This window comes from Tiliqua scincoides, chromosome 4, assembly GCF_035046505.1.
Source record: "Tiliqua scincoides isolate rTilSci1 chromosome 4, rTilSci1.hap2, whole genome shotgun sequence".
Lineage (NCBI taxonomy): Eukaryota > Metazoa > Chordata > Lepidosauria > Squamata > Scincidae > Tiliqua > Tiliqua scincoides.
In genome coordinates this window covers 126918642-126941552 of record NC_089824.1, presented here as the reverse complement: position 1 = coordinate 126941552, position 22911 = coordinate 126918642, and the positions used below count along the sequence as shown (strand labels likewise).

General features: G+C 41.1%; 2 protein-coding genes across 4 annotated transcripts in view; one reads left to right on the top strand and one right to left on the bottom strand.

Moving 5' to 3' along the window:
* AKNAD1 (AKNA domain containing 1) overlaps window positions 1-3227 on the bottom strand; it is a 36409-nt gene extending 33182 nt beyond the window's left edge. The window contains exon 1 of the mRNA XM_066624554.1: window positions 3089-3227. Coding sequence (XP_066480651.1) covers window positions 3089-3227 — 139 coding nt within the window. The remainder of the gene's footprint in view (window positions 1-3088) is intronic.
* Window positions 1-22911, top strand: part of GPSM2 (G protein signaling modulator 2) — a 42925-nt gene that overhangs the window by 953 nt on the left and 19061 nt on the right. For 2 of the 3 annotated variants that reach the window (XM_066626637.1, XM_066626634.1), the window contains exons 2-4: window positions 10256-10533; window positions 18444-18665; window positions 19632-19767. In XM_066626637.1, the coding sequence (XP_066482734.1) occupies window positions 10475-10533; window positions 18444-18665; window positions 19632-19767 (417 nt within the window). In that variant the 5' untranslated portion in view covers window positions 10256-10474. The remainder of the gene's footprint in view (window positions 1-10255; window positions 10534-18443; window positions 18666-19631; window positions 19768-22911) is intronic. The other variant, XM_066626636.1, reaches the window with a different exon arrangement.

The window sequence follows — 22911 nt, the reverse complement described above, 5'->3', positions numbered from 1 at the left end:
ATATACTCGATTGATATGTGACTGCACTTGGGGAAATTTTACAGAACTGTGCTTTTCACAGGCTACTATGTATATGCTTTAAACAATGATAGTCAGTGGGACTTCCTCCTGGGTACATGTGGATAGAATTGCAGCCTAGGATTGTTAAAAAATTTCCTGCTTGATGATGTCACTTCCAATCATGACATAACTTCTAGTGGGTCCTGGCAGATTCTCATTCTAAAAAGTGGGTCCTGATGCTAAAAGTTTGAGAACCACTGTTCTTACTGCAAGAGCTTGATGTGATGGGCAGGTGTTTTCCTCCAAGTCAAGTGTGTGTGTGTGTGTGTGTGTGTGAGAGAGAGAGAGAGAAAATGGTTAAGCTCTCTAGAAATATAATTTAACATGTTGCTCAAGTCCTTAAGCCACAGATTAAAACACATTATAGAATCTAGTCCCAACATTTCACTTTCAACGGTGGCAAGTATTTAGAAAGTATCTAGATATACTCTTAAAAATTTGCTCTGACCTGTAGTTTCTGCTGATACCTTTGAACAGTTGTTAAATTTTTTTATCTGGTTGTGTTCAGAGGAGTGTGAGTCAGGGAAAGCTCTTTCAAAAAAACCTCTCTTATTCCCTTCTTAGCGTAGTAGCTCCTTGCAACTCCTCCTGAAAATTTGCTCTTAAGGATTAGGGGCCCTCTGGAAAAGAATTGTTTTGGGTAAAGGGGAATCAGCGAAAATTGCCTTGCCTTCTTGCACTGATAGCACAAGATAGAACTAAGGATAGAACCCAATGAATGTAGTACCCTTAAATCATGTTTTCAAAAACACTTTACATAGGTAATATTTTGTTCAGGATACAAAAATAGTTGCAGCTGAAATATAGGGTGATAAACTAATTTGCCATCTGTTGAGGAGTTTTCCTGCTGTTTGCCAATCCTGTAGGCTCTCTGTCTAACAAAATATTTTCTGGGATTTCAAGGGCCTTTGCATGATGAAAATTTTCTGGCAATCCCTTTCCACAGCAGTCTCTTGAGTTCTCTGGAAAACTGTTCCTGAATATTGAGGAGGAAGAATCTGGAGAGGGATTCAAATCAATATGAAGGGTTGCAGTTGGAAATAAAAATGGGCAACCCTTTGGCCCACTAGCAGAAGTGCTTTCTGCTTCCAGATGAGTCTCTGGATCTGGGCCTCCTGAAAATATTGCTTGAAGTATTTGGTATTTATCTTTATTTTATAAACCTGCTTAGGGGAATAATGGGTTGGAAGAAGTTTAATATGAGAGGGGTCTTTTTGGCTTTTAAAAGTGCCTTTCTGACCCAGTGAAAATTTTGGTTTTAAAAAAAATGCGTTTTCTAACTCTAATACTTACTGAACAGGTTTTTATGGAATAGAACAAAAGAGGGCTGTGCCAGAAGAAATATGACAAGGAACAAAGCTTGCACGGTACTGGCAAAGCATCGTAAGGGCTTTCCTAAGTGCCATTCCTTCTAGTACAACAGTAGCTAGCTGTAGTAAGGTTTTGTAGGGAAATTGAGAGAGAAGTGGAGCAGAAGTAGGCAGGTCTGCCTCTTGTTCTTGGGAAATTCTAATGCTTGAACTGTTTGTGGTACAGAAGTTTAGATATTAAATCATGTGTTTATAAAAATGTTTTAATGAAGACTAGCTAGTGCAGCCATTTTCAACAGTGGTTTCAACCGTGGTTGACAGGTGTGCCACAGGAATTTGGGAGAAGGTAATTTATTAGGAGGGCCATTGGGGGATGTGAGGACTTGTCAGTTGTCAAAAACCTGATGGTGTACCTTGATAATTTTAGTGCCTTGAAATGAAAAAGATTGAAAATTGCTGAGCTAGTGCTTGACTTAGTCTCCTAGTAAGTATTGCTGCTTACCATTATTTCTTTATCATACTGAGCGTTATAAATAAAGTACTTTATATTGGCTGCAGTCCAGTACATAATATACTTAAGCCCACTGAAACCAGTGGTCGGTTTCAGTGGGCTTAAGTATATTAAGTTAATTCAGTATATTAAGTTAATTCAGTGGGCAGCTGAATCTTAAAGGTGGCACTGCCAGGAGCAGCAGCACAAAAGTGGCTACTGCTGCATCCTGTGGCCTTTGTTTCCTTCCCCTCCTGCAAATGCCCCAAGCCCCTCAATGGGGCTTCTCAAGTCTGTGTCAGCTGTTTTGCTGGCACAGACTTGAGGTACTCCACGTCATTCCTTCTGGCCCGTCACAGAGTTCAGGATCTGGTGGAGCACAGCTCCACCAGTCCCATCCCCTCCTACCCTGGTTCCTCCTCCACCCAGTTCCACCCACTCCCTGCCTCTCCCCCACCCCAATACTACTTACTGTCAACTGGCGCTGCTGGAGCACTGGCCTGCCCTCCTGGAGGCACTGAGACTCAGTTCCAACTGGCACTGGTCCAGTGCTGCAGTCCCCTTTTCTCCAGGTACCACAGACGTGCTTTATGGTAAAATTGCTACACTAGTACTGCTGGCCCTAAAGGGCTCAGGATTGGCTCTTAGGTGCACAGTACTGTAATTAGCTCTTTGTTGGGTTGTGGTCCTTATCTTGGTTATCCTTACAACACCCCACTTAAAATTAAATAAATAAATAAATAATCTTTCTATTCTCCACTGTAAAGTTTCAGAGATAAATCATTTGCATAAATGATGATAGCGATTCCTGATACAGTTTCAGTTCCAAACAAGTTTCCCATCGTGCCCTAGTCATTATATCACACTAGCTTCTGGTTGTTAAAAGTTTTACAATTAGATTTATTTCTTTACTATGAGTATGCGCTTGCATAGTGAAGTTCTGGTGAACAACCGATCACATATACTACAGTGGTCCTGCCGAACTCACCAGGCTAGTTTCCTTCCTGTCTCAACCAGCTAACCGAAGCTTCATGTGCTTTCCCTGTGCGCTTTCTCCCGCTAGCCATCTTCTTCCTGGTTTCCTGGTCCCACAAGGCATTCAGGGGTTTTACAGGGCTGTCACAAGCTGGGATTCAACCTGGTAGCCATTAGCAGTTGTCCAGGCAATGACAGATGTACCTAATGATGAACTTTGCAAAATATATCTTTATTGTTAAGTGGTGCATACCTGTACTTTCCTCAGTTATCTTTGCTGAGTACTGGTAAATTGTCCTGAATTCCTTTGCACGCTTTTTATGTGAAGCCTCTAGCGATGAATTTCTAGTTGATTTGGCAGAATTAATTGATCCCTGTGTGGTACTGTGCATGTTGCCTCCCTGGTTTAGAGGTAGTTTGGGGACATTAATAAGTTTACGCTAATTTATTTAGCAATTAGATAGGGCAGTATGGTGTATGTGTGAAATTCTTCCAGAGGAGAAGCATTTTGCATTCTTTGTTCATTTAGAATAGTAAAGAAAAAGCTTTGTGCAAATCCTAGCAATTTAATTTGGTCCATTTCACTCGGCTAACACGTTTTGGAATTTTGCTGTGATGGCATAGGAATTTTCACATTTCCTTTGTAAACTCTCCTTCTTGAATCTTAGCTTTTCAGTTCCCAGAGGGTCTTGTGTAAGAGTGGTCAATTTCATGCATATCTTGAAGAATTACAGAAGAATTCCTGTTCTCTGCAGCATCCTTAGGTTGGGAACATAGGTGAGTTAGAGCGGGATCTGAGAAGATAGGAAATCTCAGTCTTGGTTAACTGGTTAGTGCAGTGGTTCCCAACCTTTAATCCAAGGTAAGGGAACCACTGAGTGCTTGTGAATTTGTTGTTTCCCATTGCCCTAGGGGCTCACGATCCCAAGTTGAGAAATGTACATTTTTTAGACACTCTGTACATATGTGCCCCTAGAGTGAATTACGACCACAGACTACTTTTTTCTCTGTTGATAATCTATGTAGAGAAAATAAATAATACATTCAATCTTGAGGGCAGTCTTACCATGACAAAACAGGCAAGGAGCTATTTTCACATGGACTAGAGACTGTTTAGTGTAGTTAAGATAAATGGGAACCTGCATGACAGAATGTTGCCAAGTACCCCCAGCCCTAACAAGAGAGCTCCTCTTCAGAGTTCTAGTCAGAGTTCTAGCTTTGTAGTTTGGTGTTCAAGTGTGTAGGGATGTTTCAGGAACAGGAGTAAGGGAAGGGCAACTTCTTTCTTTTTCTGATACTTTTCCTCTTCTTTGTTGTAGTTTGTTAAAGATGCGTTGGCCCCAAAGGCAAGTACTATATTTGCTGTAAAGTGGTGGAGTGAAGATTTTGGACAAATCCTTCAGAAAAGCTTCCTGTATAGTGCAATTTACAAAGACATATTTTTCTGCATACCTAGAGAGTCCCCACATGTTCAGAAACCTCTAATCTGTGGGTTAGCCTGCTTCACTGGCTATCTGATAGGCATCTAAGTTCTGAACTTGGCATCCAAGTTCAGTACTAGAAGGTAATGATAAATGTTATCTATGAATGATTCTAGAATAAACCTTGAGTGACACATCATACTATTCTGGATTTTATTTTAGCAGCAGCAGTAGGATTTAATGTGTTGTGTTGTCATTAATAGACTTATGCACAGCTGAAGGCACTGAATAGCTTCACTGTCATGTGAGAAGGGGGTTGGTATTTTTTGTGAACAGGTTTTAGATGAAACAATCTTAAAATATACTACAAAGACGGTATGCAACTTAATCTAGTACCATATATGGTCTTGAATCAGGAATGTCAAACTTGGCCTGCTTGTTTCATACAGTGGGCCAGTCATTCATAGTACCTGCTGAGGGCAGAAAGTGACGACATTAAGCAGAAAGTGATGTCATTAAGCAGGTGATGACCAAAAATAAGCACTTTGTGTAGGAACTCATTAGCTGCAAATGACAAGAAAAAATATGCAAATCTTGACCATATTTTCAAAATATGGGAGAGCCTGGTTATCACACAGTCTGTCCTTTCAGCAGCGCCGCTTCTGCCAAGCAGTGTTCCCTCTAGTATTTTCCCTATTGTACAGGGCATGTAATGACCAGAGTAGTACATAACCATTGTCATCTTAAAATGGGCAATGGCCATTCTGCTCTCTAGGCAATAAGTGAGGTACTGCTCTTGCATCGCAATTAGAGCAGCCAGGTGGCATATTTACACAGAATTGTCATACACAACATAAAGTATTTCATGACCATTTGGCTTCACTGTTTCAAACTGACAGTAAATTTCAATCTACTGAATGCTAGATATTATGCTAAAATGGGAACAAATCTGAAAATACAGATTTAAAGCAGAATCCTATGCATGTCTATTCAAAAGTAAGTCCCATTGTGTTCAGTGAAACATGCTTCTATTAAAGCTGTGGTTCTCAAGCTCTCCTGGAGTTATGGAGCCACACTAAGTTGTTGCGGGGGAGGTGGAGATGCGGTTGCCAGGATCGTGCCGCTGCCAGGGGTGCAAGGGGCTTTTTTCACCTATCGGAAGGAACAGCAGCCTCCCAGGGGTGTAGGGAGCCCCGCAGAAGCCTCTGCAGGTCTTCCCAAGCTGCAGAGAATGTCAAAATAATGATTGCAACCCACTTCCAGTTTTCAGCCACAAAACCAGAAGTGGGTCGCAATAGTAATTTTTTTATTACTTGGGGAGCCTCACAGAGGTTTCTGTGGGGCTCCTTGCTGCTTCTTCTGGTAAGTGAAAGAAAGCCCCTTGCGCCCCTAGCAGTGGCGTGATCTTGGCAGTTGCATCACTGCATTTCCTTTTCCCCACCCCTTAAAGGGGCAAAGGCAGAGGTCCTTAGGCTGGGGCGTTGTGACACCCCAGTTTGAGAAGCTCTGTATTAAAGTGTGTACAGCAGTGATTCTCAAACTTTTAGCACTGGAATCCACTTTTTAGAATGAGAATCTGTTAGGACCCGCTGGAAGTGATGTCATGACCAGAAGTGACATCATCAAGCAAGAAAATTTGAGCAACTCTAGGCTGCAGTCCTACCCACACTTATCCAGGAGTAAGTCCCATCGACTCTCATTGTTAGAAGCGTATACATAGTAGCCTGTTAAACGTACAAAATTGTAAAATTTCCCTAAATGCAGTCACATACCACAATAGCATCTAGTCTAACATATAAAAAATAAAAAATTAAAATGAATTAGGACTCACCTGAAATTAACTTGCTACCCACCTAGAGGACTCCAACCCACAGTTTGAGAAACACTGGTGTACAGGATTGCAGCATTAGACTTTAAATCAGAGCCTGTTACCAGAACAAGGTCTGTTCCAGCTGTATCTGGGCATGCCAATTGAAACTGGGAGTGGGACCTTATCTCCATTAAACTTCCTTAAAATGTTGTGTCTTTCTGGGTGGTACTAATAAAAATATGACTATATTGTGACTTTTGAGGTTCTGTGTTTACCAGTCAAAAGCATGTCTGATTTCATAAACCCACACCTTCATCCTGCTCTTTTTTTTTTTCAAGTTAAGAAACCCTGATCATTTTAGTAGCCCTTCACAGGGTTCTCTGTACCTTTTACCTTAATATTCTTTTGGAGATGGAGCATACAGAAGCATACTTCTATCAGTGATCTGCACTCACATCTGGCTACCAGGCATCACTTTTATCAGCAATCTGCACACATTGCCTGGCTTAGAGAACAGTAGAAAGAAACAGTAGCTGGATAAGACCAGCTCATCAGCAGAGCAGATAATGACCTTAACACAGGCCAACACATATTTGCTTCCTTAAATGTTACACCAATTCCTGGGTATATTTGGGGTGCCGATTCCAAAAATGGCATCTGTTTTCCCCTATCACATCTAGTTTTGGAGACATAGCATAGCCTCTTTAGTGAATGGTTCAAGCAGCTTCTCCATGAAGAAGTCTACACCATGGCTTGTGGTAAGACATCAACACAGGGCAAAGGAGGCAAAGGTGTGTGTGACTTGCAGTTCTCCCACCCCATTCGCATTGAGACAAATCCGCAAATAAAAAATCTGTGGATAAATAGGCTGCACCTGTATTTTTAGTTATACCCAATTGCCTGTACAAGCTTGCTTATTGCGAAATGCTGAGCTACAAAAACATGTAGGCTAGAATCCAAAGAACTATGGAATTAGTTCTGTGAGCTTGACAGGCTTTAGCCTTTTTTTCCATGGAACAGCAGTCCGTTTACTATGTGGCAAACTACTTTTGAAACTTGCTTGCTGTGATAACTAGTATGTTTTTGTTTAAAAGGAAACCTGTGTGATTTTACTACATTCTTATTCCTTCAAAAGGCATTTTCAACTAAATAAGTCTTTCTAATACCTGGGTATCTTGAACAATGGTTAACGGAAAAGAAAGTAATAATGTAGTTAATTGGAGGTATTTATTTTTATAATAATTTTTGTGAAATTGATGATAAACACGAATGCAGCAATTCACTAATGCAGGGTTTGGGATGCTGTAAGTCCTTGTGTGGGGGAGGAGGCAGTGATAAGATTGCGGCGCTGCCAGAGACAAAATAGGTTTTTTAGTCTTACCTGGGGGTTGCTGTGGCTCTCCTTCAACCCCCTTTCCAGTCCTCCCCACACCTCTAAACTGTGCTCCCAACCCACTTCTAGTTTTTGTGGCAAAACCCCAGTTTGGGAACCCCTGCACTAATGATTTAGTAATGGAGTTTTAAAATGTACATTGGTTTTTTCTATTGAAAAAAACTAATAAATTAAACTATAATTTCTCATTCTAAAAATAACTTGGTTTAAAGTGAAATCTGAAATTAATATGATTGGGCAACCCAATTCTGTTGCTGGTGCTATGTGTTATAAAAGTGCTTTTCGACTTCCAGAGAGTAAGTAACGCTGGCAAAAAGGCCTGTGCCATCCTGTGGGCGCTGCATCTTACCCAATGACGGGGCAAGTAAATTTGTGCCGCATGGCAAGGAGGTGGGGAGGGGGTGATTCAGGCTTAGGAGAGGATGGTGAAGCAGGCCTCGGCTGTACTCTAACCCCTGTTCTGGGCCTAAAAAGCTCTACATGGGCTGGTGCAGATCTGAGTAGCCCCATTGAGCAGGCTGGGGCATTACACAGGGGTAAGGGAACAAATGTTCCCTTATCCCAGGAAACCTCCCACCTGTTTAAATCCAACACTGGTAGTATGGGCCCGCTGCGCTAGCAGTGGCTAGAATTGGGCTGAAAGTCTTGTTAATTTATTAACTCTGTAAACTACTTTGTGAACTTTTTGTTGAAAAATGGTATATAAAGACTGTTAATAATAATAATAATAAATAAACTTATGTCTTTTAAAAACAAATCAAACTTCTATCAAATACTGTGATCCTATATGCAGTTATTTGGGATTAAGCCCCACTGTGTTACCATGGAGCATACTCCTGAGTGACCTGGTATAGGATTACACTCTGGTTATTGTTAAAAGAAAATTTTGTGCATGACCTAAAATAAAACTTAGAATTGGCAGCTTTGGGCAAAATGTAGTGTATGATGCAGTGTGAATGCCATTATAAATTCTCTACTTACCTTCCTGGCATTTAGCTCTGGCTGTTTATGGGTGCGCAACTCAGAACTGAGTGTATTGCACTGTTAAAGAGGATAGCATGTAGATACGATTCCCTTCCATCTAGTTAAACCTAGAGAGAGACAGGAAGGTCACTTTCCCCTGTTGGCTATGTGTGGCATTACAGAGATAATTTCCCTCTTCATCAGGCAGTAGAAACAGACCATAACAAGGATTTTGAGAGTTGATTTAAGGATGCGCTAGCCTAGTAGTCAACCCTAGCCTGCCTTTTCTGCTTTTTGTAGCTATGGCTACTGGCATGGATTTTATTGAACTGATAGAGAGTATTGGACACAACAGATGTTTTCAAAAACTTCTGACCTAAAGTCCTATTACATTGCAGTCATTTAGCAAACTGTATGATTTTCATGCTGTTTTACTTGAGTGTTATTCAGGAGCTACACATTGCTCCCACCTGAGAACAGTTTTTGCCCTGTGTCCATTGGCTGGGGACTCGGAATGGAGGGATAACATTGCTGAGTTCTTAACTGTCTTAGGGCCGAATCCTAACCCCCTATGTCAGTGCTTTCCAGCACTGACATAGCAGTGCGAATGGGACATGTGCTACATCCTGCAGTTGGGTGTCTCTCACAGAGGCCTCCTCAAAGCAAGGGAATGTTTGTTCCCTTACCTTAGAGCTGCATTGCCCTTAAGTCAGTGCTGAAAAGCACTGACATAAGGGGTTAGGATTGCTCACTTAATCACCCTTGCTGTTGTGCAAGGCCATGTTATAGAGCGTTGGGGACCATGCAGCAAGAACCATGCATGGGAGTTGAAAAACAAGCTGGAAGGAGAACTAGTATACTTGAGAGGAATGAGAAGCTATGGAATTTCTTCAGAACCAATCAAACCTCTCATAGACATCCTCTGGAGTTGCAGGCACAAATACATAGATGATGAAGCAAATTTGCCTCAGAACTGTGCTATGGAGCAGGTAGAGCTTCAGAGAGGTTTGAGAATGTAGTGCATCAGTTTGGTAGTATAAAATAAGTATGGGGGATTGCATACTAATTGCAGTTTGAAGAGGCTGAACAGGTTGATCTTGGACCCTTTAGTGTAGAGATCTTTCTATGATTGTATTATCCTGGGATAATTTCTAACTTAGTAGACTGGCTGGTACAATTCTTTGGTATCCAACGCTATTTTGTTTGTAAGTTTTTTAATGTTTAGTGCTATAATCTGTGATAAACCACTAGGAATCAATATTCCTAAAGATCTGGGCACATTGTAATTGTCAAACACTATGCAGTATACTCTACGTGCCATATCACCAAGTGACATCAGTTCACATTTTGTCCAGTTAATTGGATAATGAGATAAATTTCCAAAAATATTTATTACTTTCATCAATTCTGCAATAGAATATTGAGGTTGAAAAATAAGTAGTAAAAATATCTACATATAAAATCTGATATTCATTAAGATTATATATAATCCGTGGATATTACTACTTTGTCTGATAACACAGGCTAATAATTCCAAACAAAAATCAAAGGTGAAGGACATCCTTGCGTAGTACCCCTTCTGAGAGAAAAGGCAGGAGAAAGATGACCATTGGTACCCTTAATCTTGGGCTAACTAGAGTATAAAATTGGGTCTGGGTATCCGAGCTTGAATGCAGAATGTAAAATGAAAATTGACTTGCAGTGGCCTTTGTACATCCATTTGCGTCCTTCTATACAAAGGTAGCATTTGTTTGTCTGCTTCACCAAACAGCTTTGGATTGTTATTATAATAAAATGAAGCTTGAAACAGAATATTTTGTGTTCCCTTTATAGAAATGCAGCTGATTTCAGGCCATCATCCTATTTCAGAACACTTAAGCGGTGCATAACAAGAATCTCCTTTTCTTGATAACAAAGAAGAGTGCTGCAACAGGAAGTTAAGATTTATTAACACCAAGTTGTTAATCCACTAACTGGGACATTGTTCTTCATAACCTAGTGGTTGACCTGCATGCACCAAGATTGTTTTTTGTCTGCTCATAATGCAACTCCATGGAAGAAAATGTTTTGTTAAACATGTGTGAAGGCAATTCATTTCATGTTCGTTACAGGTAAGTCCACACGCTTATTTTTAAAAAATATATTCTTGAAAGACCAGTAAAAAGAGATTGTATGTGAATACTTTTACCTTTTTAAGAAATTTCAGAGACTTGATAACTTAGCATTTATGTGTTACTAACAACATAACTAGCCAGCTTCAAATTTAGAATCTTGTCCCAGTTGTCTTCCTGATTCTCACAGGCTCTAGCGACTGCAGTGCTTGTTACAAACTGGCACTTTTGTAGCTTTTGTTACAAACTGGCACATAATATCTTCAAAGATTTCTCTGGATCAGTGGTTCTTGCACATTTAGCATCAGGACCCCCTTTTCAGAATGAGAATCTGTCAGGACCCACCAGAAGTGATGTCATGACCAGAAGTTACATCATCAAGCAGGAAAATTTTTAACAATCCTAGGCTGCAATTCTGTCCACACTTGCCCACAAGTAAGTCCCATTTACTATCATTGTTAAAAGCATATACTTAATAGCCTGTTAAAAGTACAGATGTGTAACAATTCCCCAAATGCGGTCATATACCAGGGAAGCATCAAGTTTAATATATTAAAAATAAAATATTGAAAGGAATGGGGACCCACCTGAAATTGGCTCGCAACCCACCTAGTGGGTCCCGACCCACAGTTTGAGAAACACTGCTCTGGATTTTATGATCTACTGAGCATATTTTTTCATCATTATTGGACTATAAGCAGACATTGCTCTGCTTGCTATTGGAGGAATTTTGCTATTTGTTCTAGCAGTTCTGCAGAGATGTATGACTTTAAAGCTATATATGAAATCTTTCAATATATGGCAAACTAATTAAAGCCAGAAATACTGTTTTTGTTATTAAGATGATTTGAATACTTTGTTAATATACTGATTAATTAATCAAGTTTGGGAGCATACTCCTGGCAATGTGAATAAAGTTTATTGAATTGTCTTTTCCCTTAAACTGGGCCATTTATATCTTGTTGAAGAAAGTACATACAGTACATGAAAAATGTTTGAGAGCTATCCCTGGTTTGAAATTAATGGGATGACGTTCCTCTTACAGGTAGATGTTTTTGTATGTACAGTGGTACCTCGCATAACGAATGCCCCGCGCAGCGAAGTTTGGTAACTCGCACAACGAATTTTTATGACCTGTGCTTCGCAAAACGAATTTTTTTTTTTTGCTTTGGTTTGTCTTAAGGTGGGGGATCTTCATGTTAGTTTATGATCCCGTCCACCCTAGTAAGGGGAGGATCTTCATGTCAGTTTATGATCCCTTTCACCCTAGTAAGGGGAGGATCTTCATGTCAGTTTATGTAAGTAAGTCCCATTGTGCTTGCTCCCAGGAAAGTGTGCACAGGATTACAGCCTTCAAACTCCCCACTCAGCATCCCCCCCATCGCTCATTCACCCTCTCACTGCCCCATCTCCTTCACGTTTCCCCCCATGATCACGGCAAAAGCAAGCGATTGAGTGCAGCTGCTCTGTCCTCCCCAGCTTAGAGCACAATCCTGTGCGTGTCTCCTCAGAAGTAAGTCCCACTGTGCTTGCTCCCAGGAAAGTGTGCACAGGATTACAGCCTTCAAGCTCCCCACTCAGCATCCCCCCCCCGTTTTTTAAATCCTCTGTACAGTATGTATGCCTTTAAAGAGCACTTAATAAACACTTTGTAAAACAAATTTGACTTTGTTCTGACTTTTCTTGCCCATAGGAACGCATTAATTAAATTTCAATGCATTCCTATGGGAAAACGCGCTTCGTAAAATGAAAAACTCGCATAACGAAAGGACTCGCGGAACGGATTAATTTTGTTATGCGAGGCACCACTGTACTTGTTTTATGTACATGAACTGCTTTAGGAGTCATTAATAGGGTATGTTCTGACATTCCTCTGTGAAGGTGTGAGTGTACATGCGGAGGAAGGATATTTCTTCCAAATGGGAAGTATAATGCATGAATACGTCGTGCCAAATAACATTAATGTTCCTTGGGTAACAGGAGTGTGTTAGCCGACCTTATGATTTGCCTGTGCACATAGCAAAGAAAGCATTAGAAAGCTGAAACATGGATATTTGTGATTTCATTTCACTCTCTTCTTACATAGTATCCACTGCTAGACCTTCTGTTCATGCTGCTACTGAGTATGTGCACTGTTCTTGTGGAGAAAAAAACTGTAGTGCAAGCAGTCTTGCTATGTACACCTTGGTCCCCTTATTGGACTACTGTCAAGCCGAAATGTGGAGGAGGGAGCGACCCCTTTAAATGAAGGACCAGAAAGGCTAAATGTGAGACTTCTTCCACCCTTTGTTTGGTGTCCTGGAGAGGTACCGTGAGAGGGAAGGGGCTTGAACAAGGTTGATTTGAACCTTGTTCTCTCTGCAAGGCAGCTTCACAGAGCCTCTATTACTTATGGGCACCATGGAGATCTTGGCTAGCCTGTCCTCCTCCTGTCCTCTTTGACATGTCTTTTATACCTACCTCCCTGCTCTAGTTCCTCACTCTCTGCCATGCGAAAGGGATCCTGAAACCCCTTGTTTCACTGGTAACATTACTGTGGCCACTTTTTATAACACTGGATTTGTCAGGTTTAGCGCTTGTTAAATACACTGACACAGCAGGATTTCTTCTAAAGAATATTACTATAAACTTTACAACAGTGAGGTAAATATTAATGCATATTCTTCAGGAGATTTGCTCCTTGGTGGGTCTTTCCAGATGATCTTCAGGGAATGCTTCTCATGTACATCAGCCCTTCCCAGGCATCTGCTCAGCAACTTTTTCCTCAGAGCCACTGTCTCTCTCCCCCACATTCTTTTTCAACTTCCCCTTTTAACCGCTCTCTTCCAACATTCAAACTGCCCTCCAACTGCTTTTTCCCCAACTACCATTCCACTACACAAGTTTTCCTTTCCTAGAATGTCTCCCTGTTCCTCTCATCTTTTTCTTACTTTCTGGGTGTGCGACATCAGTACTGTTCCCCACTGTCCCCTGGTGCCATAGTGGACATTGCAGAATGGATTCAATCTCTCCACCCCAAAATACACTCTTGACACCTTCTTTGTCTTCAAAATACTTACTCATGCTTCCCAGTTGCCCCAGCAGGAGCAAGATAATTCCTGCCTCACAAGTATGCTTAAATGTCCTCTCCCCCAAGCCATACATGGTTCTGGTTGCTCAACCTTTTAATTAGTCAAACAGAAAAGAAGAAATTTTCCTAACCAGTCATCAGTGAACATATATTTTATTTAAGGAATTTTTGTCCCACCCTTCTGCCCCTACAGGGCCCCCCAGGACAGCTCATAATAATAGTAGTTGTTGTTTCAACTTATATTGTTCTGCTCCATGGGTTTAGAGCAAGCTACAAAATTTGTATACATGTTTTTCTCCTTGTCTTTCTCAGACAGTTGTTATTTCTTGGGGCGGGGGCACAATCTAGCTCCTTAGGTGCTTCTAGTTTAGATGCAAAGATATGAAAGCATCATGGTAAAAATCGAGTTGAAATGTTGTAACCTAGACATGGGCAAACCATGAGCTGTATCTGGCTCGCAAGAGTCTCCAATCTGACCTTCCAAACCAATCCAGGCAGCGGAGTCCAGAACTCCTGTCCACACATACAACATGGAGGCAGCAACAGCACTGCAGCATGCTGGGAGTGCACTTGCAAATGTGCCTGTTGCTGCCAGGAGTCCCTACCCTCTCTCTTTCCCCTACTCCACTGGTACTCAAACTTCTCAGGAGTAAAGATCCTGAGTTAAGTCTTTTTGGGGAAAGAGGGAAAGTAGCAATGCAATCTTCAGGATTGCTTTGCTTTGCTTTGAGGAAAGGGCGGCTATTTTTAGACTTATGTGCTGTCAGAGTCCGAGGGTGTGTGTGTGTGTGGAATCCCGCAGAGCACTCTACAGGGCTCCCCCCCCCCGCTTGTAAAAAGTGAAAGTTGCGATCACAGTGAAACTGGAAGTGGGGATCGCATTGTTGCTGTCCCCTGTCCCTTAAAGGGAAAGGGACAATGTTCCACAGACTGGTGGGTCATGACCCACCAGTTTAAGTACCACTATTCTACTCAGTGTGAATGGCAATGAAGTGTCCATGACCCTCCACTCTGACCTCTCTCTCCCAGTTCTTGTCTCACTCCTAGTCTGCACTATGGCTCTCTTCTGCTGCATCCCAAGCCTATGAATGACTATTCAAAAGTAATTGCCAGTATAGTCAGTGGGGCTTACTTCCAAGTAAGTATGGCTAGGATTGCAGCCTTAGAAACAGTTGGCCTACTAATGAGGTGAAGTGAGATGGTCAGCCTTAGGTGAAAGATGGGTGCAGGTAATACCCAGCCCACATCATTCATCTCTATGTGGCACCCTCCCCTAGTCCTAGTTTGTCATTTGAAATAGAGTAACTGTTGGGCAGAACAAAGAAGCTGAGTGAAGTAGTACCCCATTTCTGTGTCTCCCAGCTTCCTTGTTTGACCCCATTCTATTTCAGAACAGGTGGCAGAGCTACTAGGAGGAAACAGCTGTGGAGGAAGGAGATTGCAGTGGTGGCAGAAGTGGCAATCTTGAATCGGGAAAAGGAGTGCCACCACAGTCTCTGTAATCTCCTCCTCTGTGAATGAGGAAGAGGAGACAACAGTGGCAGCAGCGCTGCCATTAGCCCCCCCCCCCCACTGTCTCTGTTACCTTTTCCTCTACCTTCACAACCAGAGGATGGGCTAAGATGGTGGCTGCTACCAATGCCTCTCTCCTTGATGTGCATGGACTAAGGCAGTTGTCACTGCAACCATCATTGTTGATTCTTCTCTCTGCTTCTAAACTGGAGCAAGAAGATTGCAAGCACACTTTAGCAGTCAGCTGCTAGAGAAGACAGTTCTTCCTGTGTCCATCTGAAACAAAGATATAGCTTGACCTTCTTTGCCATGTGATCATATTAATAATCTTTTGGGTGTGCTGAAAGAGAACATTTTAAAGGGACTTTAAAAACAGGTATAGCACATCTGCTAATGCTGTTCCTGTAATTAACCAAGGTTATCTACAATTTGTGTTTAAGCTTTTAGATCCAATGAGAAGTCCCTAAACAGCTTTTCTTCCCAAAGCTGCTTTGATCATTCTTCCAATATGGCATACCAAAATGTTGCCTTCAGACATTGGAACTGGAGATACCGCCTGCATTGCTTGTTTACAGCAGTTGAAAATTCTGGGCATCTATGTGTCTGTAAGATGCACTTGCCAATTTTTTCCATCTGTTTCTAAGGCACCTGTCTTCTAAACTCATCTCTATATATTTCTACTTCAGTTCGTTCTATGCTTTAATATCTTTTAAACATTTCTAGTTATTTTCTAGACCCAATACGTGCCCAATGCTTAAGAGGATGAAATTTCAGGAGAAGATTGCTGCAAATTTTGTGAAGCTGAACTATAAGAAAACCCTTTTAAAATGTCAATGTGCACCATAATATCTAAATGTCACGTTAATTGAATGTGACATTTAACATGAGGTGCCCGGAGAGAACCTCTTTGGAGGGGATAGGATTAGTTAAGATTACCCAATAGAGTGTGTTAAATCTTTTGTTGGTGGTGGTGTAACATACTATAGCAGTCAATTTTGTTTTGTCCATGTCACATTGGACTCAGAATTATTGTAATAAAATAAGGTTGTTTTAACAAATAGCTCTTCTTAAAATACCTTTGACAACTTTCCAAACCGGAGATTCTGCATGTGGTATGGCTATCCAACCTGGGACACTAAACTTAGGGAGAACCTCATGCTTGAAATATAATTTTTATTCAGTACCGTTCTTCGCTACTAGGTATCTGCAATATTTTATTACAAAAACACAGGATGTCTGTCATGTCTTTGTGTTTAGGCTGTGGCACGTCAAAGGCTAAAAGGTACAGTATACTTTTGGTAATTTCTTTTGTACTTATAGGCTGCAAATACTTATAGTCTGAGCTGGGCTAGTAATCCTGCAGTGAATTTGACATGAATTTGAATGTGTCGTCATTACAAACTGTATTGATGAAGCAAGTGTTTATGTAGTGTAAAAAATACTGTTTGTTTTTAGTGCCAGGTGACAAAATGGATATCCTTAGAATGAGGTTTACAATTATGGTACAATGGATTGTTCAGTAAAAGAACTTGGATGATGTATTATATTGACTTGGTGTGACTTCATTGTCACATTTTGACTTTTTAAGCTCCTTTGGTGTATTCTGTGTTTGTCTATAGTTTTAGATAAAACTGTTGTGTTACATCTGTTATACAGTAGACATAATGCTAGTGGGTTTTCTCATTACAATGGCTATGAAGAATAGATAACATAAAGGGAGAGGGCTAGGGACATGGAATAAAGCCTTACTAATTAGAAAACTATTCTTATTCTAAGAGTAAACAACCTTTTGGGTTGCAATCCTCTGCGTACTTGTATATGAGTAAAACACGTAACTTACTTTTGAGTAAATATGTGCAGGATTGTGGTGTTTGGAACTTTGGACTGTCAGCTGACCCTGAGACCCTTGAAGATAGCATGATTAGTGGGGGTAGTTGTAAGCAGTCGTTTAGTCAGAATATATGATACCAGCTGTTTTTTGAGAAGTTATTAATATGCCTGTTTCTTACAATTGCAATTTTATATATTTTCAGTATGGTCACTGCATGTAACACAGGCCTCAAATAATGTTCCCTTTGCAATGCACCTGATTCTTAAGCCCTTTTTTCCTATTTCTAGTCATTCCTTTTGTGTAATTTCTGCTTGGTTTTTACTCTGAAGTAATGTATTGAGTGTTCTGAATTAGTATTAAGTGTTGGTTTTAACCTACTTACAGGCATAACTCTTCAGAGGCCAGAGAGGCCAGATTTTCTATGAGCAATCTTTGCAGGGGGATCCAGCCACAAACTTGAAAGCTTTCACTCCCAGGAGTTCAGGCAGGGATTAGGGAAATGGTTTCTGCTGAGTGAATTGTACCCGAGAGAACTGCAGTCCAGCTGGCAGGAACAGTCTTGTTCTTTCTCCCTCATGTAAAGGTCCAACACAAGAGTAAGAGACAGATGGTAGACTGCAGATTTTCTGCCATCTCTGGGGGGGGGGGAGGAGTTGGAGACTGGCTAGCTGAGAGCTGCAAATTTTGAGGTAATTGAAATTCAGAATGTTCCACAAGGGACATGAGTACAGATAGATGCATTCTAGGTAAAAATGCTCTCTACGTTTTTATAAATTTCTTTTGCACTTTGTGAAAAATAAGTTATAATTCAGTATTGCTTGATTCTTGGCTCACACTGATGTAAGCTGTAATTTTCTGTGGCATTCTTTCCAGAGTCTTGGCTCTGAAGGCATCATTCCGTAGTCACTTTGGGGAGAGGTTACTTAACCCTATCTTCCCATTTTCATTTCTCTGGTTTAAATCCTCTATTAGCTCCACAGGGCAGGGGGAAGGATAGGTAAAGGATAATGTCTCTTCTGATTTGACCCTTAGACTGTAATTGTGCCATGAAATTGGAGGGGGAAGGTGACTTGCCCATTTTTCAGTTGTGTAGGAAATTTAACTAAGACTTTAACTGGGAAACCTGTCAGTGGCTACATTGCTGGTTGCATGCACATGATAGAATCTCCTGAAAGTGACTAGCTGGAACTGTGAGGACTTGTGAACTGGAGGAGATATTTTCATCAATTGGTGTACCACAGAATGACTAATACTGTATAAATAGTAGGTAGGCTACAAACACTTTCACAACCTAGTAAATACTTAGGTTTCCTGCTACCACCACACCTTTCTGTTGTGTGTCATCATTTCTGTGCTAGATTGGCATCAGCTGATGTAATGTGACTAATTAGAACTTAATGCTGAGCTTGTGATGCAAAAGCAAATCCTTTCAGCAAATGAAACTTAATTCAAACAAATGTAATACCAAAAGTGGCAGTGTTTTGTTTTGTTTTGCAGAATGGAAGCTTCTTGCCTGGAGCTTGCCTTGGAAGGGGAGCGGTTGTGTAAAGCAGGAGACTGTCGAGCTGGTGTATCTTTTTTTGAAGCTGCAGTTCAGGTTGGAACAGAAGACTTAAAAACACTCAGTGCGATTTATAGCCAGCTGGGCAATGCCTATTTCTACTTGCATGAATATGCAAAGGCTTTGGAATATCACCATCATGATTTAACCCTTGCAAGGTAATTTGAGATTATGATTAATTTAGGATCACTCAAACCTGTACATTTCTTCCAAACCTGGTTTGCCTACTGTTTGACCAAAACTCGAAAAATTAACTAAGGGTTGTTGAATCTGACAATACAAAAATCTTGGTGTGTGTACAAGCACCACTGCTGTGTTTTCTAACCGTGCAGTTTATCTTAAACACATGGGAAGAAGATGAAAATATCAGGAAAACAAGGAGAGTAGCCAGAGACATGGCAGCAACCAGGTTGCTCTGGGAATAGACAAGTAGGGCATAGGTTCCTCCCCTTTCAAAAATATGATAGGTTGCATCTTAATTATGTGTAAGACCCATCTTCTCTCTGTCCCCCAACATACCTGAAAATGTTTTTTGTTTGTTTAGAATATTTATTACTACTTTTCATGAAAGTTCTCAGTGATTTATATGGAAAATTGATGTAAATAGTTGCTTGTCTCACAAGGGCCTCACACAATCTAAAACTAAAAAGAGACAAAGAGACAATGATGAGGGAAGTGGAAGCTGGCAAAACCAGAAGAATATGTGATTGTTCACTGTCCTGCCTCTCTGCCTGGCATACTTAAAAGGCATTATAATATATCCATTGAAAATACTGTGTTACAGAAAGTGTTTCCCCACACTGATCTTGCTTTGCTGTTTTTTCTTTGTGTTTTAGTTTAACTAAATGAACATTGGATGAATAGAAGTTTGGGTAATATTAAGTGTTTCCAAGCAGTGTTTGCCAAGTCATTAACTGAAATGGTTGCATGAATGTGGGTTATCCAGAAAGAAATATAAGGCATGTGCTTAAGATTGGGTTCTAGGTGTGTTTGAAATATGATAAATGTGTAGTTACTAATAAGGATGTATGTTAATGGGAAATGTTTCTGCTGCTTATGGCAGTTTTAGCACACATTTTATAGAAGTGGCAGGAATGAGCGGATAGTGTTGCTTCGATTTTCAGGACCATTGGAGACCAGCTAGGAGAAGCTAAAGCAAGTGGCAACTTGGGGAATACTCTGAAGGTCCTTGGAAATTATGAGGAAGCTATTGTCTGCTGTCAGAGGCACCTCGACATTTCGAGAGAGCTCAGTGACAAGGTAAGAACCCTTGCTCTTGTCAGCACTGTCAGATAAAAAGGATACGGTGTCTAAGCTTGAACAATTTGCAGTTTAAGATGCCTTTGCTGTAGGTAGTAGAAAATCCCAATTTTGGCCAGTTCTTTAGGACAGCTTACCCTAAGCAATTTGCACACAAGGCTGCTTCCAGCAGCGTCTTGCAGCACTCCGTCCATGATTCACTTCTCCTCCTGCCAAATGAAGCAGCTGGAGTCGAGATAAATTTTTTCCACTTGTTGGATTCCAGTATCACTGGTTGGACCCAAAAACACCACTCTGTGGAATGAACTGCCTCAGTGCATGGCAGGAGCTTGATCCCTAACAGGCAAAGGCTTTGGACAGACATTATGCTATAATACTTTGTTCATAGAGTAGTCTATAAATGTGCTGTATATCACCTGGATACCTCTCAAATTCATGAGGTTGGTAGTATGGATGTTGCAGAATCTGACAGTAAAAAGATCCTTCAGTCAACATTTAAGAATGGTGTTACTAGGCTAGCTGGTTGAATTTAACTGAATACCCATTTGACACCAAAAATTGCAGAAAGAGTTCCAACAGACTTTGAATTTGCAAGGACAGAGGTATTGAAGAGGAAATCTGGACTTTAGGTTACTAGACAGATCTGGTCTTTGGTTTCTGAAGCCTTCCTAGTACTTCTTTTGGAATTTTGATTCATATGCAGTTTCTGCCAGCATTCTAATTTTCTCAGCTGTTCTGTTGGCTGTGAACTTGCAGTTTTTATGAAGCTTGAGAATTTGGCATGTGTTAAACTTGTCAAATTTTACATTCCAAAGACTTTCCTGGCTTTATAATATCCGTAAGTGGAAAAACATTAATCAGTCAGTAATACGTGTTCTTAGCTGGCATGAAAGTTGCTGTAAAGAAAATGATACATTTTGTTCTAGACCATCTTTGCTACTTTGATGGTGAGGATGGGAGATGAACATTTGGCTACAGTGGTGATCACTGAACCATATAGAAGCTACCTGAGACTCATTTATTTTATTACGTTTTTGTTCTACCCTTCCTCCAAAGAGTTCAGGGGAGTATACATGGCTCTTCCACTACTTTATCCTTGTAGGACACCGTGGGGTGTGTTAGACGGGAAGCCCAATCCTAACCTGTGCTGGCATAGCCTGCACTGTGTCCAGCAGAGGTTAGGAGGAGCCTGGATGTCTGCTCAGGGAAAGAGGATTTTTTCCCCTCATGTTGGGTAAAGCTAAGTTTACAAAGCATTTTCTACCACACATCTTGTCCTGGAAATCTCATGAGGTTATAAATCACTAGGCTATTTATACTCCTCTTTACTTTACCGCCCGACAATTTAGAGAGCTTCTGTGCTGCGGTGGCTAGAATCTTGGACTAAGATTTGGCAATAGTTTTCAGCCAGCCCATAGCCAAATTCTTTTTAGTCAGCAGATGTAACTGAACACATGAAAGAATGCAACTTCGATAGAAAAAGCAACTGACAGTTTATTGAGTTGGCATGTTTGGATTGTCAAGTTTTAGAACTTGGGCTGTTGCATCTGCAGTATAGAGAACAAAATAGATGTCATAAGAACTTAAGAACAGCCCCACTGGATCAGGCCATGGGCCCATCTAGTCCAGCTTCCTGTAGCTCACAGCGGCCCACCAAATGCCCCAGGGAGCACACCAGATAACAAGAGACCTCATCCTGGTGCCTTCCCTTGCATCTGGCATTCTGACATAACCCATTTCTAAAATCAGGAGGTTGCGCATACACATCAAGGCTTGTACCCCGTAATGGATTTTTCCTCCAGAAACTTATCCAATCCCCTTTTAAAGGCGTCCAAGCCAGTTGCCATCACCACATCCTGTGGCAAAGAGTTCCACAGACCAACCACACGCTGAGTAAAGAAATATTTTCTTTTGTCTGTTCTAACTCTCCCAACACTTAATTTTAGTGGATGTCCCCTGGTTCTGGTGTTATGTGAGAGTGTAAAGAGCATCTCCCTATCCACTCTGTCCATCTCCTGCATAATTTTGTATGTCTCAATCATGTCCCCCCTCAGGCGCCTCTTTTCTAGGCTGAAGAGGCCCAAACGCCGTAGCCTTTCCTCATAAGGAAGGTGCCCCAGCCCCGTAATCATCTTAGTCGCTCTCTTTTGCACCTTTTCCATTTCCACTATGTCTTTTTTGAGATGCGGCGACTAGAACCGGACACAATACTCCAGGTGTGGCCTTACCATAGATTTGTACAACGGCATTATAATATTAGCCGTTTACCAAGCATAGAATTGGCCTTCTTCACTGCCGCCGCACATTGGGTCAACACTTTCATCGACCTGTTCACCACCACCCCAAGATCTCTCTCCTGATCTGTCACAGACAGCTCAGAACCCATCAGCCTATATCTAAAGTTTTGATTTTTTGCCCCAATGTGCATGACTTTACACTTACCGACATTGAAGCGCATCTGCCATTTTGTTGCCCATTCTGCCAGTCTGGAGAGATCCTTCTGGAGCTGTCCTTCTGGATCCTTCTGGAGCTGTCTTGGTCTAGATTTCAAATTGCTATAGAAATTTGAGTACTGCTGTCTTGAATGGGTAGCAGTTTTCAGCATTTACTTATTAGACTTGTATCCTGTCATTCTTCCGTTATGGAACTCAAGGTGAAATATGCAATCACTAATTCCAGGCACTGATGAGTTCTAGACCTACTTAGCTCCAGCAAGATGGCTGTATCATGTGGCCTCAGACAATGCCCTTGGAACCTCATGGTATTTTTCTCTTGTTCTCATCTTGTGCAGTTCACCTTAGTTAGTAACACTTGGATACAGGAATCTGTATGTTGCAGCCCCAGAATATGGTTTCTAACACAATACTTGGTAGCGCCTGCAAGTTTCTGAGAATTTCAATTTTGATGTTTTGTGTCATGTGGTTGGTTTTAAAAACTTAGGTAGCATGTATTCAAGCCATTTGTGGTGACTTAAAAGTCAGTATTGGGTTCTAGTGATCAGCAGAATTGATAAAGTAAAAGTTGTGATATCCAGCACTTTATGATCAGGAAAGTCTAAACTGCCTCAGCAAGCACACCAGCTCCAGCTTCCTGTTTGTAAGCCAGTGGTGCTGATGACTGGAAAGCTGGTAGAATTCAGAGTGA